General features: G+C 38.9%; 1 protein-coding gene across 1 annotated transcript; it reads right to left on the bottom strand.

The window, feature by feature from the left end:
- Window positions 1-1135: 1135 nt before the first annotated feature.
- PLVAP (plasmalemma vesicle associated protein) lies at window positions 1136-11894 on the bottom strand. Its single transcript, XM_072155704.1, has 5 exons — window positions 11414-11894; window positions 9169-9235; window positions 3590-4173; window positions 2695-2743; window positions 1136-2259 (listed from the first exon to the last, which is right to left on the bottom strand). The coding sequence occupies exons 1-4, from the start codon at window positions 11786-11788 to the stop codon at window positions 2702-2704; spliced, it is 1068 nt and encodes a 355-aa protein (XP_072011805.1). The 5' UTR covers window positions 11789-11894; the 3' UTR covers window positions 1136-2259; window positions 2695-2701.
- Window positions 11895-16511: the final 4617 nt, after the last annotated feature.

The raw sequence follows: 16511 nt of genomic DNA on the forward strand, positions 1-16511 counted from the left end.
GTGATTGCAGTAAATAAGTGGTGTGCTGCTATTGGTTCGGCATAAGAGACACTGCCCGTAGCTCCAATGTAGGTATAGCAACATTTAAACTTTTATTATGCAGAAAAAGTGATGATCATAATTGGAGAACAGCAATGACTGTAGAACATATGCCTTGATATGTTCAAGCCTTGATAAATCCCCCACTATTACAAGTCTGTAATATAACATTATGCTATAAGCTGACCAGATAAGCTGATCAGATAATTTTACCCGGGTAATGTGTATCAGAAAAAATAGAGCTGGGCTGCAATAAAGTTATAAGAAATTATTAAAAAATATTGATCAGTCGATATTCTAAAGTGTGTTTATCTATGCATATAAAATGTAAACATATGATACAAAATATGTGTGTGAATCTGACTTTACAATTTGTGTTATGGAGCATAATGCCACCAGCTATCACAGTGTAGTACATAACTTTTTTTTTCCTTGTGTGACCTTGTTTCCACCCTTTTTGGGTGTCTTAATTTGTGGCTTTCCCATGACATTAATTCATGACAGCAACAACTTGAACACTTGCACATTTATTCTCCATATCCGCAGAAGCAAAGAAATATTTACAAAAAGAACAATGTATGTTTATGTGCCCTGTTAAGAAAACAACAGCAGCAACGCATGAAGGCCAGTGGCAGGGGTTTCCTGTAATAATCAGCAAATTAATCACTAAGTTTCTAAGAAATATCCAGGAAAGTTCTTGGCATCATAAGGGGAAACAGGTTTCTTCAAAATATGCGGATGCTTTCAGTCTTTTCATCAAAATATATCAACTGTGCCATAGTATTCCTATCGACGGAAAGATAACATCCATGTGGAAGAACGCACCCATCACGGCTTACCACCTTTATTAGACCAGAAAAGATTTGAAACACTTTCTTAAAACTTTTAGAAATTATATAAAAGTTGTTCACATAGAAATATCAAGTATCTCAATAAATCTTAGTTCACATTGCAACATAAAGACAGCGAATATAATAAACATTACACATTATTCTGTACTTTCTATTTACTTCTTAAAGGGGTTTCCCATGAAAGAAAGTTCTAAAATTTTAATTCCTAGTGATGCTTACAAAATAAAGATCATTTTAATTTACTTTACAATTTTACTCAGTTTTGTTGCTGTTTTTGTTCCTAGCACTGCCTAGAAAGGTCAGTGTAAAATTGCAGGGTGTGGGAGGGAACTCTCTGCAGACACATTATGATTCCTCTGTGCTATGAGATGCTGTATGCTGACAATGTGCTTAAATTGTCATAGTGCAGGGTTTATCAGCACTTTTATTTAGCTTCTGAACATTGTACTAGTACATATAAAAAGAGAGATGAGACAGATCAGAAATGATGAGATCCATGAGATGGATAGAAAACACAGCCAGCTTTGCTCCCTCGCCTAATCAATAAGACACACAGTTGGCTCTGGGGGAGGAGGGAAGAGCACTACAGTCAAAAGACAAGATAATTTATGCATAAGAAAAATCCATTTATAGTCAAAAGATAGATAGAGACAGGTGGGAATTATATCTGTGAAATGCTGTATTTTTATTAATAACAGTGAATTAGAGAATGTGTTATTTTGCTATCCTGATTTAAGAATTTTGTCTTTGTGGGAATACCCCATTAAATACATGACTTACAGTATGTCAGCTGGGACTATTAGTTCTTAATAAATGCTAAAAAAAAAAAAACCCACTGATTAATGTTGTAAGTAAGTTGTGTAAAGGCATTTTTAACAAAGGCTCAATTTCTTTAAAAAAATAGCCTGTGTCACACTTGCACAAAGGTTTCAATTTCAAAACCAACCTGCTCTTTAATAAAATCTAGAGATATCCCAATATATTATTTCTCTTAATCTATATGACATCTTGTAACAATAGAATAAGCCAACATACAATGTACTGGGCTCTTAATCTAACACAAGACTCTTATCTGATTATGTTAATATTATTTACAAACACTATACAGATTACAGTCATTGTCAATGATGAATGAGTAAAGTATAGCTGGTATATATAAATATATCAACTTAATACATATTGTAGTGTAAGTAAGACTAAAATAATATTCGAAAGATATCTTTGTTTTTTTTTTAAATGATCAATGTTACTACTTAGTTACTGATAAATATAGCAAGATTAACAATCTTCTGCAATTGGAAATGCTTCTAGCAGAGGTTGCAAGCATCTTCAGTTTATCATCACACCTTTCTTCACCTCTTTTAAAAATCTGCATAAAAAACAATCAGGAAACCATAAGTATGATATGAGGATATTTATTATACTAGCTCCAGTTACATCAATAGCCCAGACCTAGATCTTGTGTCCCACAACACATCCTTCTGCTACTTACCTCTGCATGTATACAAGCATCATATTCATACGGACAGCACTAAGATTGTAATACTGGTGCCTAGAACCTTGTACTCATTGCAGTCTAACATATAATATGCATTTATCATCTGAATATATGATACATACATGAGCTGTCATATTTGTTTTTGCCAGTTATTTAGACCAGTTGTATATATGACTTCAACTGTGTGATAATCTCATACCAGATAATGTGTTTTGTTACTGTAAAAACATCACTTAACAATACATGTATGCATTACACTATTAAAAAAATAAAGGATATTCACAAAAAATATTCTTCTTTTCTTACCTAATTTTTAAGTCCGTGGAAAATAACCACCAGACATTCGTCCCATAGTCTGAAGAAGAAACATAAAAGAGTACATATTATTATTGTACACTAACATCTAAACTATGAAATATTTAAAGACATTTGTTACAGGTTTACAATGTACAGAAATCTTAAAATATGAATATTCCAAATATGTTGTAGATTTTGACATATTGTGAAGGATAAACATTGAAAAGCAGGTAAATATTGTACATGTGATAATGCTTGCTCCATACAGATAATACATGTAAAAGGCCACAAAAGTGATGCCTTAAGGAGTTACAGTAACAAATGCCATGTAAAGTGTTTCTGGGTAGTAAAAGAAGCTAGTGAGTCAATAGTATATAAAGGGTTTCTATATGATCAACCATCTTTATTAAAGCAAATCTACAGATTGAACTATTTCTTCAGTAAATATGTAGTTTTTGCATAGTGGGTTCTGTCAAGCTCAGAAAAAATGGTGTGGGAAGCGCTATCCCACCAAATTTACAATAAACTCTGCCATAATACTGGCGGAATTAATAGCTGGACCTGGTATAGACTCACTTCTGGGGAAATGCTGCATCTTAATTACTTAGAGGTCAGAGTATTGTGCGCTGGTCTTGAGGTTATTAAGACTGGCAAGCAGAAAGCTGTCTACAAGCAGATATTAGTTTAAAGTATTAATAAATGTCAACATTCAGGTGTCCCCCCACCAACAAGCACAACTTAGGATACGTAGGCAACCACGTACAAATGATCACTTATTTCATTAGAATGAAATTTAATTCTGTTCTCCAACTGTTTGTGGCAAAACTCTAGATATTTATAGTATGTGAAAGGTAATACATTTGGCACATACAGATCAGCATCATTTTTATAAGGCTATACTCACCTGCATCTTACGGCAGTTTTCCAATTCTTCTTCCTTTTTCATATATTTTGTAGCATACTTATTCAATTCCTCCTTATTTTCCGACAACTGCTTTTCCAGTGCGCCTTTATCTTTGGAGAGATTATTCTTGTCTGCAATAACATTGGTCTTTTCCTGACTGCATTTCTGAAAATTATCAGTCATTCTTGCATTTTCTGTTTGCAGTCGGCTGTTCTCAAACATGACATTGTTCACATCTTGCTTCATCCTCACTATAGTCTGGTCAATATTGTTTTTAGTGTCAGTGCTAATGGACCAGCAATTAGAATAGCGCAAGTTATCTTGGCCGCTGAAATGGTTTTCAAATCGACTTCTCATACGTTCCAACTCCATCTCAAACCTCTGGTTGATGCTAGTACAACCAGATAGGGAAATTTTAGCTTGAGTTTCCAAATCTTCCTTCATGTTTTTAAGCTTCTCCTTCTCTAAAGTGATCTCGATGAGTTTGCTGTTAAGTGTAGCATTTGTCTGGTAACATTTCTCTGTTATCCTGTTGAACTCTCCCTGAAGAGTTAATATCTTGTGCTTTAACTGAAGTGTTTCAACTGTTCACAAAAAAGACAATTAGATAACAGCACACGATAGACATTACTATAAAACATAAATAACTATTGTTATAGTTGTTATAGTTAACTATGCCCTGTTGGTATTCACAGCCTTGGTGGCCCTAGTCTGGCACTAGGTTGTTGCTACAGTATATTCTAATGCCTGGGTTGATGGTAAGGACATAAAAAGTGCCACCTATCACAATCTGTACTTGGGACCTAAGTGGACAATTGCTGGAACACTATGTACCAAACAATTTCCCCCTAGGGGATCAATAAAGTTGTATTGTATCCTGCAGTATAGCTTTGTGGTGATTAAATAATAACATAGAGTCATAAATGTGATGCACTTTATATTACAAAGTTTTCAAGGTTAAAAATATGGATCTGATATTGATACATTCACAGAGAGTCTTTCAGGTCAAAGTACCTATCAGACTTTTTAAAGGAAACCTACCACCACGGATCTACCTATTAAGGTAGATTGGATGGTAGGTGCCTTTATTGTATGTAGGTATCCTCACTTCCCCTCTATCTTCTTCTAACTTTTATTGCCCTAATATGTTAATTTTCTAAAGAGGCTACTGGGGCGTGGAGTAGCCAGAGCTGAGGCTACACTGCGCGTTTACTCCACGCCCCAGAAGCCTCTTTGATCCACCTACCGCCATATTTTTGTTGCGCAGCTACGAGGAGCTGTGCACCCTCATCTGCGAATCCGGCATTCTGTGCATGCGCAGAACGCATGCCCATGGCTGCACGGTCACTGCTCTAAGCCAGAGCTACTGCGCATGCTCAGAACTCCGGCTTCACAAACGGGGGCATGTAGCTCCTCGCAGCTGCGTGCCAAAGATATGCCGGTAGAACGATCAAAGAGGCTACTGGCGAATGGAGTAGCCGCGCAGTGTAGCCCAGCTCCGGCTACTCCACACCCCAGTAGCCTCTTTAGAAAATTAGCATATTAGGGAAATAAAAGTTAGAAAAAGATACCAGGGACCTGAGGATTAGCCCTTAAAAAGGCTATCCTCATGTACAATAGAGGCATGTACCATCCAATCTACCTTAATTGGTAGATCCATGGTGGTAGATTTCCTTTAAATATATACAGAGACAGTTCCCACTCTGTACAGCACAAAATTGAAGTATCACACCTCCTAGACCAGTGATGGCTAACCTATGGCACTAGTGCCAGAGGTGGCACTCAGAGCCCTTTCTGTGGGCACTCAGGCCATCACCAGAGATGGCTCCAGGTATCTTCCTGCAGTCCCAGACAGCCCAGGACTTGCTGTGCACAGAGGTATTTTAAAGTGACAGCTCTACCTGGGACTATTTTCTGCTTTATTGGTGTCCTCAGGGTGCTGGTATCAATGAAAACTATGACAGAGAAGGGAACTTGGGCACTCGGCATCTAAAAGGTTTGCCATCACTGTCCTAAACTGAATAAATAATACAATTAATTATTAGTTTAGGGGTTGTCCAGCCTTTATAAAAAACAATATATCAAGCTGAGGGGCTGTAAAAAAAAAAAAACCCCAAACTTCCCAGTCACTCCATTAGATTAACCCCTTAAGGACCCACTCTGATTTTTCAATTTTGATTTGATTTTCATTGTTAGATTTTCATGACATGTTGTTATATTTTGTTTGAAATGTTTTGCATTTATTTATGAAAAATTTCGTGAACATTTTCAAAAATTCACGATTCACAATGCTCATCATACTGTTAGTCTAACGCCCAGATACATTAACCATATGTCTGCTTTATGCTTATGTAATTTTTTATGGTTTTTTATTAGCATGTTAGGAGGTGTAAAAATCGATCAACAATTTTCCAGATTTTTTAACGAAAATTTATGATTCATATTTATAGGGGTTTTAAAAGTTCTATTTGTTAGAATCATTCCACACAGTACCACATTTTTGCACCACAGCCCAGCTTTTTAACCCCTTAAGGACTAAGCTCATTTACACCTTTAGAACACAGCCCAATTTTTCAAATCTGCCTATGTCACGATATGCAGTTATAACTTACTTAAGTTTATTTTCAGACAGTTTTTTTCATGACATGTTATACTTCACATTAATGCTATATTTTAGTTGAAATATATTGCACTTATTTGTAAAAAAAAATATGGAAATTTGGTGAACGTTTTTAAAATGTTCCTATTTTTCTGATTTTTAAATGTTATACACATTTTACAATTAGTCTAACCACCTGAATTGGTTGCTGACTAACATTACCATATGTATGCTTTATGCTGACATAATGTGTTATATGTTAATTTATTTTATTAGGATGTTAGGAGGCTTACAGTTCGGACAATGATTTTCCAAATTTTCATGCAAATTTCAAATTCAATATTTTTAGAGGACAATTCATCTTCATAAGGGTTTTCAAAGTTCTATTTATTAGAAACTCCTCACAAACTGCCCAATTTTTAAAACTGCACCCTTCAAACTATTCCCTTTGGTAAGATTATTATCCCTTTAAGCTTCTGACAAAAATTAGGAAAAATAGTCAGGATCCTGACTATTGTGATCTCGGCTGCTTGAGAAGCTCTGATGTCACATATAGCCGGCCTCCTGGATGGATCATATAGGCTCTGCTTCTAGGCCTGTGCGATCCACATGATGTTGGGGAAGATCATGGTGGCCCAAACAGAAGCTCACCATGACATTCCCCAATGTCATGGTGGTTTAAGGGGTTAAGCTTAGAATATGAACTAAAATTAAATGGAGGCTCTATATGTAATTTGAACATTTTGACAAAATATTTATTTGGCCCTAAAATTTATATGCTCATGCAGGATAAAATGAGAAAACACATCTCAGATTGTTTTGTGCACTTTCTCTCAAGTCTGGTAAAACCCTCATGTAGATGTAAACCACTTTATGAGCCCATAACAGAGCTCAGTAGGGAAGGAGCGCCATCACGCTTTTGGAGGGCAAATTTTGCTATAACAAATTTCAGGCTCTGTGTAGCACTTCTAAACAGTCACCCCCATTTGAAAACTAAAGAGTATAGTAACATTATTTTGGAGTGGCTATACCCCATTGATTACATTTTATTAACTTTTTTGGTGGGAATGCAAAAAAAAAAAAATCTATTCTGAATTTTTTAATTTTATTTTTTGTTTTATACACCGTATAATCCTAATTTTTTAAATTATTTTTGTTATGCTATTCACCATATGGGTTCAGTAACGATTTTCGCCATCCCTGTGCTAGTGATCGAGGTGGGGGCAGGTGAAGAAGTCCTATGTACACCGTGGGGTGTCGGGTTAACATTGACCGCGGGATTGAACGGGTTAACAGCCAGATAGGAACGGAGTCCCGGCTGTCATAAGACAGCTGGGGCGCTGCTCTTCTCTGCATGGGGGGGGCCGTGCAGAACTTAGTGACCGACGTAGAAACCCATATAGGTGCCTTTCCCATCAATGCCACTACTTACTGCCATACACAACATGTCAGAGGCAGTGGCCTAGAGGAGAGGAGCAGTGGTACAATATGGTTCAATCATGTCATTGCTTTTATTGTGCTTTTCATGAAGCAGTGCCCCGCTGACAGGGGTATAACTACAGTTGTAGCAGGAGCCCATGATTACACCCCGGTCAGTAGGGACAGAGGGACGGCCTGGGAGCAGAAAATTATAATTCAGCCATCTGTCATGGGCCCCTTTACAATGCAGGCTCCGTAGCAGCTACTAGCTCCTGGTCATACATAAAGCGCTTGGGCAGCGAAGCTGGGGTTGTGATACTCCAGCTTCATTTGCCTGAAAACACAGGCACTGAGAGAACGATGGAGGAGGTGAGTATATAAGTTTTATAATTTTTTTACTCAATTCCTAAAAATCAGTTTTTGGGATTTTTCAAGATTTGGAACCGTAAACCACTGGTCCATAATGAAATCCAAATTGGACCCAAATTGTCCTGACAGGTTCCCTTCAAAGGAAATCTACAATCAAAATCCACCATAATAAACCAGGGGCACTTGGTCATATATCCAGGTACAGTAACTATGGTAATCTTCTTATATTTGTTATCCATGGAATCCATCTTTTTAAAATCAACCTTCAAAATTAAGCTAAATAGCCAGAAGGGCTCCTGAGGGTTTTAACAGAGCCCATACCTGCTGCAGCACACTGCGGCACATATGAGACTGTCTACCCTGTTGATACCTTAGGAGCTCCTCCACCACAATATATTAGCCTGTGAATGTGCAGCACGGAGGGGCTCTGGTAACACCCCCATGGACGGTCCCTGAGTGTCTTTGGTTTATCATACTTAATTTTGATAGTAGATTTATTTTAATAATCATAAAAAAATTTATAATCATAAATAAATGAATAAATAAATACATTTATTTCAAAAATGACAAAAAGCAGCAGCAACATTCGATAAATGGGAAAAAAGAATCTCACCCAGCATAGTGATAATCCAACGCCACTTTTTTTTCTTATTTTTATAACGGAATTAAGGATCCCTGCAACCTGGATAAATAGCTACCGACACCCAAAATTTTAAATTACAAACGGAGATCGGTCCATAGAAATATATATATATACATATATATTATATATATTACAGCTGATTAACAGTATAACAGTAAGTGCAGATTCACATTGCCGTGGATTTTCACTGAAGTCATTTCGGCTTATGGACACATACAGATTTGTTTTCTCTTCAGTGATTGGTCACTGATGCCTTACTGAACCATTATTTTCTATGGACTTTTTTTCGCTGATCAGTGGGAAAAATAAAATGTAGAACCTGTCCATTTATGTTTTCACGGACAACATTGGATCAGTGGAAAAACACTAAACTGTGAAAAAGCAAATAAAAAAACAGATTCAGTAAAGGATCAGTGGAAAATCACTGACGCCAGGAAGAGAAAACCAGTCTGTATGTGTCTGCTCCCTGAAGGATGTAATCATTCACATATATAATCTATAATAATGTAATAGAATCTTATATCTATATAATTTGAAGTAATTACTTACTTATGTAGGTTGTGTTAATCTTTTCTAGAGCACCTTGGTAGACTCTACAGACATCATTATATGGTGGCTAAAAAGAAGAGATGCAGTAAATATTTAAGGACAAACATTATTTAATCTTACTTATTTTCCATTAAAGATAAACATATGGCTATTAAAATTTGGAAACATATTATATTTATTATAGAAAAGAATTAAATGAGTTTTCCAGTAACAGACAATTGGAATTTACAGGGGGCCTTGAAAATAGTAAATTATTATATATCACTTCCTATTCCACCGCCACTCCATTAGCGGTCACCAATGCTCTAGACTCACTGGTTGGATTGCAACATCACAGGAAATACTGGTAGAGGCCGCACAGCCAATCACTGGCTAGAGTGGTGAACCTACATTTTTGAGCAACCTCTGCTAGCAATTTCTGTTGTGTAGTGAGAAACCCAGGAAATGAAATGTACGGCTATGGTTGGTAATGAAAATGGGTACTAATATCTGATCTGATAGACAATACCATTGAGTGACAAAATGGCAAAAGCCAGATTTATGAATTGACAGAAAAGTGATCTGAAAGCTGCTTGACAATATGCTAGTAGTGGTTTATTAGGTTGTTTTTGCTGAAAGGTTCCATTAAAAGAAATATGTTCCTGTGTCCTTCTTTTTCCCTTGCCTTTCTTCCTTATTAAGTATCCGTAAATGAGCTTTCTGTCCTGTATCCACTGACAGCTGAGAGATGAGGGACCCGGGTAATGGGGGTCATTTACTAAGGGCCCGATTCGCGTTTTCCCGACGTGTTACCCGAATATTTCCGATTTGCGCCGATTTTCCCTGTATTGCCCCAGGATTTTGGCACACGCGATCGGATTTTGGCGCATCGGCACTGGCATGCACGCGACGGAAATCGGGGGGGCGTGGCCGAACGAAAACCCAACGGATTCGGAAAAACCGCCGCATTTAAAACAAAAAATGTGTTGCGAAAATTACACTTACCTTCACTAGGTATTTGCCGGTGAATTTCAGGGCGCGCCTCCGGGGCACTTCAGCGCAGCAGTGCCACCTGGTGGACGGCGGAGGAACTACCTTAGTGAATCCCGGCCGGACCCGAATCCACCTCATAGAATGCGCCGCTGGATTGCGAACGGACCGGGTAAGTAAATCTGCCCCAATGTGTCTAATTGCTAAAGTCTTTACAGATCTCTCTGGATAGTCTAATCTCTCATGAAATGAGTTCATCATTAGCCTCCTTATCTATTAGAAGTAAACCGACCTCAGAAGAGTTTCAGATACACAGAGAAGCTTCTTTCTCTATTGAAGTGTATAACAATGGTTACTATTGTCACCTGCTTTATTCATGTCTTAAAGTCAAAGGGTAACTAAACCTGCAGCATTTTTTATTTTAAGGCTGTGTTTCCATGTTCAGGTTTTAAAGCCAAAACTAGGTATCGTTAAAAAAAGGAAAGGAAGATTTTTTTAATCTACCCCTAGTTTAGCAGCAAAAACTGCATGCAGAAGCCTGAATCTGGAAACCCAACGGTGGCCATTAAATGGAAGATAAACTACTTTCAGTAAGGGGGGGGGGGGTTCACATTGGCATATTTTTCACATCAGTGTTATTTCACTGAACCCATTTTTACACATACAGACTGGTTTCTCTTTCTGGCTTCAGTGATTTCTCAATGGGCTTTTTCACATTTAAGTTTTTTTCCACTGATCCAATGTTGTCATTGAACACAGAAAGAACAGGTTCTAATATGATCACTGATAAGTGAAAGAAACAGAATTGTGAAAAAGCCCAGTAAGGTATCAGTGAAAAATCACTGAAGCCAGACTAACAGCCCAGTGTATTTAGTTTCCATCCCCAGCTTTGTTTAATTAATATAAAAAATTTAATATGAAATGCTTGTGAATTAACTCATGGTCAATGTTTCTACGACCATCTTATACTTATATTTTATCATGGATTCTTTTTTTTAATATGTTAATCAGGCCATACGACAATTTATTACAATTAAAGGGTGATACCAATGCATAAGATTAATGCATGGTCATTTGTAAAAATCTACACAATCCTTATATACAGTACTAAATATTAAAAATTTTATATCCTCTGGAACCCATATGTTTTCTAGACACTTTTGAAATTGTATGAAAATGAACGAATGTGACATTTATGTACATTTGTTACCAGCATGTCATCTTACATCAGTCAAACACAACACAGCTTGAATCGGAATAGAATTTGGGTACTTACTAAGGGTATTGCAACTCTTGGAACTGTTCTGTTTTGTAGCTGTCTTAATGCTGTACCTAATAGCACTGAGCAGTTTAGATTTGCCTTTTCCACACTGGTAAGCTTACTCTTCATCTGAATGAAACTGTCTTTCAGCGAGTTGTGATCATCTGTCAGGTTTTTGAAGCGATCCTGTAAACGTTTAAGTCGTTCTTCTGTGGTAACATGTGCATTTCCATACAACATGAACAGAACCAGACCAAGGATAATGAGGAACTGTATAATAGATAGGAAAAAGAAGAAATATTTGGTATAATACCAACAACCTCGATGCTTAGATTTCAGCATATTCTTGGACTCTATTCCAAACTTTGCCATTGCATAGTTGGGGTCCATGGTTGGTTCTCAGGTAAAGTTCCCTCTCTGTCCCCAGTCAGTAATCTGTGCTCCTCCTGAATTGGAGATTTGCTGCATTTGGCAGTCTTTACATTTTATCTAGGAGAAGGTTCTAGGACAGGGTGGGGTTAGTCACATTAAGACTACTGTTTATATTAGTTTTTTTTTAGGTTCCCATGCCTGGCTCCTTCCTGCTGCTCAGGATGCATTCAACTTCCTTAAATTTATCATAACAGTCAGACCTGTGAAAAGAATTGACTTCTTATAAATGGGTGTCAGTATGGATGTTTTCATTATTATTCCTTATATAAATTATTAAGATTACTTGCATAAGAAGAACAGAAGAAAAGATTTGGTTCTGATATGAATAAGGAAGTAAAAATAACATAATGAATTATTTACTATAATATACATTATATTATAGTATTATGTATTATATATTATAGTATTATGTGTATCATATACACGCACATAAACATTAGTATCCCATAATTAGCCAATACTTATTTAAAAGATTTATGAGCATCTGAGGAGCCCATATTAACGGGGGAAAAATACAAAAAAAACCTAGAAATACCTCTGCTCCTCTTCAACTTGGTCCCAGCATTGTCTGTAGCTACTCTTGACACGTTGGGATCACCTAGAAAAGAAGCCTACGTCTGCCCTGCCACCATGGCGCTGGGGAGTGCATAATTAGCAGCCCAGAGCGCTGGACGTCTTGTTCCTTCGTTCTGTGCTGCTAATTATAAACTTATTATATAGGTGATCCCAGCGATTCAAGACTAGCGACGGACAATGTCAATGTAAGATGAAGAGCAATGGAGGTGAGTATCACCAGGTTTTTTTTATTAAATGGTCGATTCCTTTTATACAGGAAAATACCGTATATACTCGAGTATAAGCCGACCTGAGTATAAGCCGAGACCCCTAATTTTACCACAAAAACTGGGAAAACCTATTGACTCGAGTATAAGCCGAGGGTGGGAAATGCATTGGTCACAGCCTCTCCAGTATGTAGCCAGCCAGCCCCTGCCCCAGTGTATATAGCCAACCTGCCCCTGCCCCAGTGTATATAGCTTGCCAGCCCCTGCCCCAGTGTATATAGCCTGCCAGCCCCTGCCCCAGTGTATATAGCCCCCCCCCCTTCCCCGTCGTGCAGCACAACAATACCGGATGGATCGCACACGAGATCTACGGGTGCCGCCAGATAGGCTAGTTTTGATTTATTTATTTTTTGACTCGAGTATAAGCCGAGTTTGGGGTTTTCAGCACATTTTTGTGCTGAAAAACTAGGCTTATACTCGAGTATATAAGGTAAGTAAAATATGAACTTTTTATGACCTATGTGCAGTTACATATAAATAGCATGATTACAACCATAGTGAGGGGAGGGCATTCCTGGTCCATCTGACCTTGGAGGTCCACTCCAGGGCAATGTTACTTTAAAGCTAAGAGGCAACGAAGAGGGCTTTGCAGCTTTCTCTGTCATAAATCACAGCATCTGACCCATGCGTTGATAACTCGGCACTGTGCATGGGGCAGTTACTGTGATTTTGAAGTGTGACAGCAGGTCCCCCTGTTCCAGTACATGGACTACCGTTTTGCAGCAAGTCTGTGGGCTGGATGAGTTGGGCCACAGCTATCAAAATTCATAATCATAACTTGTTCCTTGTTGGGCCCCCGCTCCACCCACTCTCCTGTATCAGATTATTGGTAGAATCCAGGAAGAAGCCAGGCCAGAACCCATCTGTCATTTGTGGTTTTTAGCTCCCGTGCTCCGCTGCTCTCCATCAGACAGACCACAGATTATGTAGCCAATCATGGCAGCGCTGGTGGTCTATGGAAAAATCTATATAAAATCTGGTATAAAGGGATTGGGTCAAATGTGATTTTTATGTAGATTTTTCCGTAGACCATCGCCGCTGCAGTGATTGGCTAAATAATCTGCCAAAACACATTGGGGCTCATTTACTTACCCGGTCCAGTCTCGATCCAGCGGCTGACGAGGATTCGGGTGTGCCGGGATTCACTAAGGTCGTGTGCCCGATATCCAGTAGGTGACGCTGCTGCGCCGAGGTCCGCCGGAGTTCACCTTCTTCTTCCCGCTGCATGTAAGTGCTTGATCTTGCGGCACTTTTAGTTTTTTAAATTCCGCTGTTTTTCCGAATCCGTCGGGTTGTCAGACGGCTACGCACCCCTATTTCTGTCGCATGAAAGCCGGCGCCGATGTGCCAAAATCCAATCACGTGCACCAAAACGGAAAAATTCGGGAAACCCGGCGAAAGTGCGTCCGTGGAGACCTTAGTAAGTGAGCCCCATTGAATAAAAAGTACATTTGTATAGAATTTTTTGTGGGATCAGAATAGACTCCTAATTGGATAGCAGTTTAGCAGGAGTTTTGAATTGACAATATAGTGAGTGAGCATTAGGTAAAATAGAATATATGATTTATTTAAAAGGAGGTTTCAAGATTTTTTACCTTTATGGAATATTTGTAACATGAAATTTATTGAAAAAAAATAAAACAAAGTTACTATGAGGATGTAAAACATTGAAAATGTAAAGCAGAGGTTACATATGTGTAGTTTTATGAGAGTTGGAAGACCATTTTGAACAAAATAAAAAGATATAAAAAACGTCCAGAGATATACACCGGAAGAAGCCTTACGACAAAACCCAGTGTCGGGCGTTTGAGTCGCTGACTATTACTGTATATGGTTTTATATGAAGCGCATAAAATTCATGTGTTTGTGAGTATAATAAAGTTGTTTTAACCAAATTTTAAGTCTCTTATCATCTACACTATTGGCTTGTTCTCCTTAAAGGAAACCTACCACCACGGATCTACCGATTAAGAGATGCACCATATACCTTTTATAATCTTTTATCGGGGTAATATGCACATTTTTTAAAGAGACTACTGGGGTGTGGAGTAGCTGGAGCTGAGGCTACACGGCCCGGCTACTCCACGCCCCAGTAGCCTCTTTGATCCTCCTACCAGATATTTTAAGCGCGCAGCTACAAGTTCTGCGCATGCGTAGTAACTCTGGTGCTGAGATCTAGGAAAGCTGACAAAATGGATTTGAAAGACTTATATGTATTACAGATGCGCTATGAAAGGTGACCAATTTTTTGAGGAAGAAAAAAACGAGTCAAAGGAGGCAACATGAATAATGGCTACTGTGGAAACACTGTGACTTGTCTACTGTGGGAGCATTGTGACTTGGGGACATTGGTGAGAAATATGACTTTTCGCTGCTGTTTGGGCACTGTAACTCTGTAGGGTACTGAGGTGCCCCTGTTACTAAATTGGACACCTGTGATTATATTGTCTATTTTGCAGTCCATGCTACTATATTTGCTATTTTGTTAGTTATTGTTGTATAGTTTTGGTGTTGCTAAATCTGCAGAGACACTGGGAAGAAGAAAGGAACACCCTTTGTGCAGACCTGTAAGCCAATCAGCGACCGGCAGGCTTATGTGATAAAAACAGGCAGCCATTTCCAATCGCGGCATTTCACACTGAATGTGCTGTCTCCAGCGTCTAGCTGTTTGAACTGTACTGTGCTGTGCTGTAGCGATTTCTGCTCAAATCCCTGGGTTTCCGTTTTGGGCGATCTGTATACCCCAAATAGCAGTTCTTTTTTGTTGCTGAAGTGAATAGGAAGAAATCTGTGTAAAATCCACATAGTTTCTGGAGTGATTTTTTGCTCCAATTCCAGAGTGTCCGTTTTGAGGTATCTGTATACCGCAAATTTCTATATTTTTTTGTTGCTAAAGTTGAGAGCAAGAAATATGTGTAAAATCCACGTAGTTGCTGGAGTGATTTTTGCTCTAATTCCAGGGTGTCCGTTTTGGGGTATCTGTATACCGCAAATTTCAATATATTTTTTTGTTGCTAAAGTTGAGAGCATGAAATACTTGTCAAATCCACGTAGTTGATTAACCACTATGTCAGACAGGAGGCAGATGGAGCAGGCAGAGGTCGCAGCACAGTAAGGGGGCGTCACAGCAGGCATCAGTCTGTGAGGCCAGAACTGCTGTTCTCATCTAGTGCAAGTGTGTTGATCAACAACCCAAAGGTTGTCAATTGGTTGAACAGGTCATCCACTTCCTCCCAAATAACATCTGAAAACCCCAGCCAAGAGTCTGTGGGTTCGTCAGATACAACACTTAGTTGGCATCGCCCAGGAGCAGTTCAGCGGCCCTCACCTTTCCTCAACCAGCCTCTGTCCTGTTCATTTCCCTCAGCTACAGATCTACTAGGTGGTCTGGGCTCAGCGCCACTATACAGTGAGGACGAAGTCTTTGAGGACAGTCAGCAGCTGCTTGGCAGTGAAGAGGTGGGGAAAGTAGAGATGTGGAGAGTGGCTCCGGAGGTTATGTTGCATTTGCAAGTAGTTAGGCTGTGCATACTGATACCGTTGAGGAGAATAGCAGTGACAGGGAAACACAAATTGATGATGATGTAGCCAATCACACTTGGGAGCTGGGTGAAGCAAGGGCTTCATCATTATTTCGGAAGAAGAGGGTGTCAGCTAGCACGTCAGGCAGCGAAGCAGGCAGCAAGTCACTACTGTGGCCGTGAGTCAGCAGGGTGGCAGCAGTTCAAGGATGGGAGCCAAACGGCCGCTGGGTACAGAACCCGCTTCGCGGGTCCAAGTAAGCTGTGGCACAGGGGCTCAGTGAAGCAGCAGCATTGTAGAGTGTTGGCGGTAAAATT

The sequence above is a fragment of the Engystomops pustulosus genome, chromosome 1 (assembly GCF_040894005.1).
Source record: "Engystomops pustulosus chromosome 1, aEngPut4.maternal, whole genome shotgun sequence".
Taxonomy (NCBI): domain Eukaryota; kingdom Metazoa; phylum Chordata; class Amphibia; order Anura; family Leptodactylidae; genus Engystomops; species Engystomops pustulosus.

What these genes read in the sequence shown, in the direction of transcription:
- PLVAP (XM_072155704.1), bottom strand. Translation starts at nt 11,788, where the DNA reads ATGGACCCCAACTATGCAATGGCAAAGTTTGGAATAGAGTCCAAGAAT. An exon ending in CAAGAGTTGCAATACCCTTA is followed by an intron (nt 9,236 to 11,413) that starts GTAAGTACCCAA and finishes TCTTCTTTTTAG; the next exon opens with CCACCATATAATGATGTCTG. An exon ending in GATTAACACAACCTACATAA is followed by an intron (nt 4,174 to 9,168) that starts GTAAGTAATTAC and finishes TTTTGTGAACAG; the next exon opens with TTGAAACACTTCAGTTAAAG.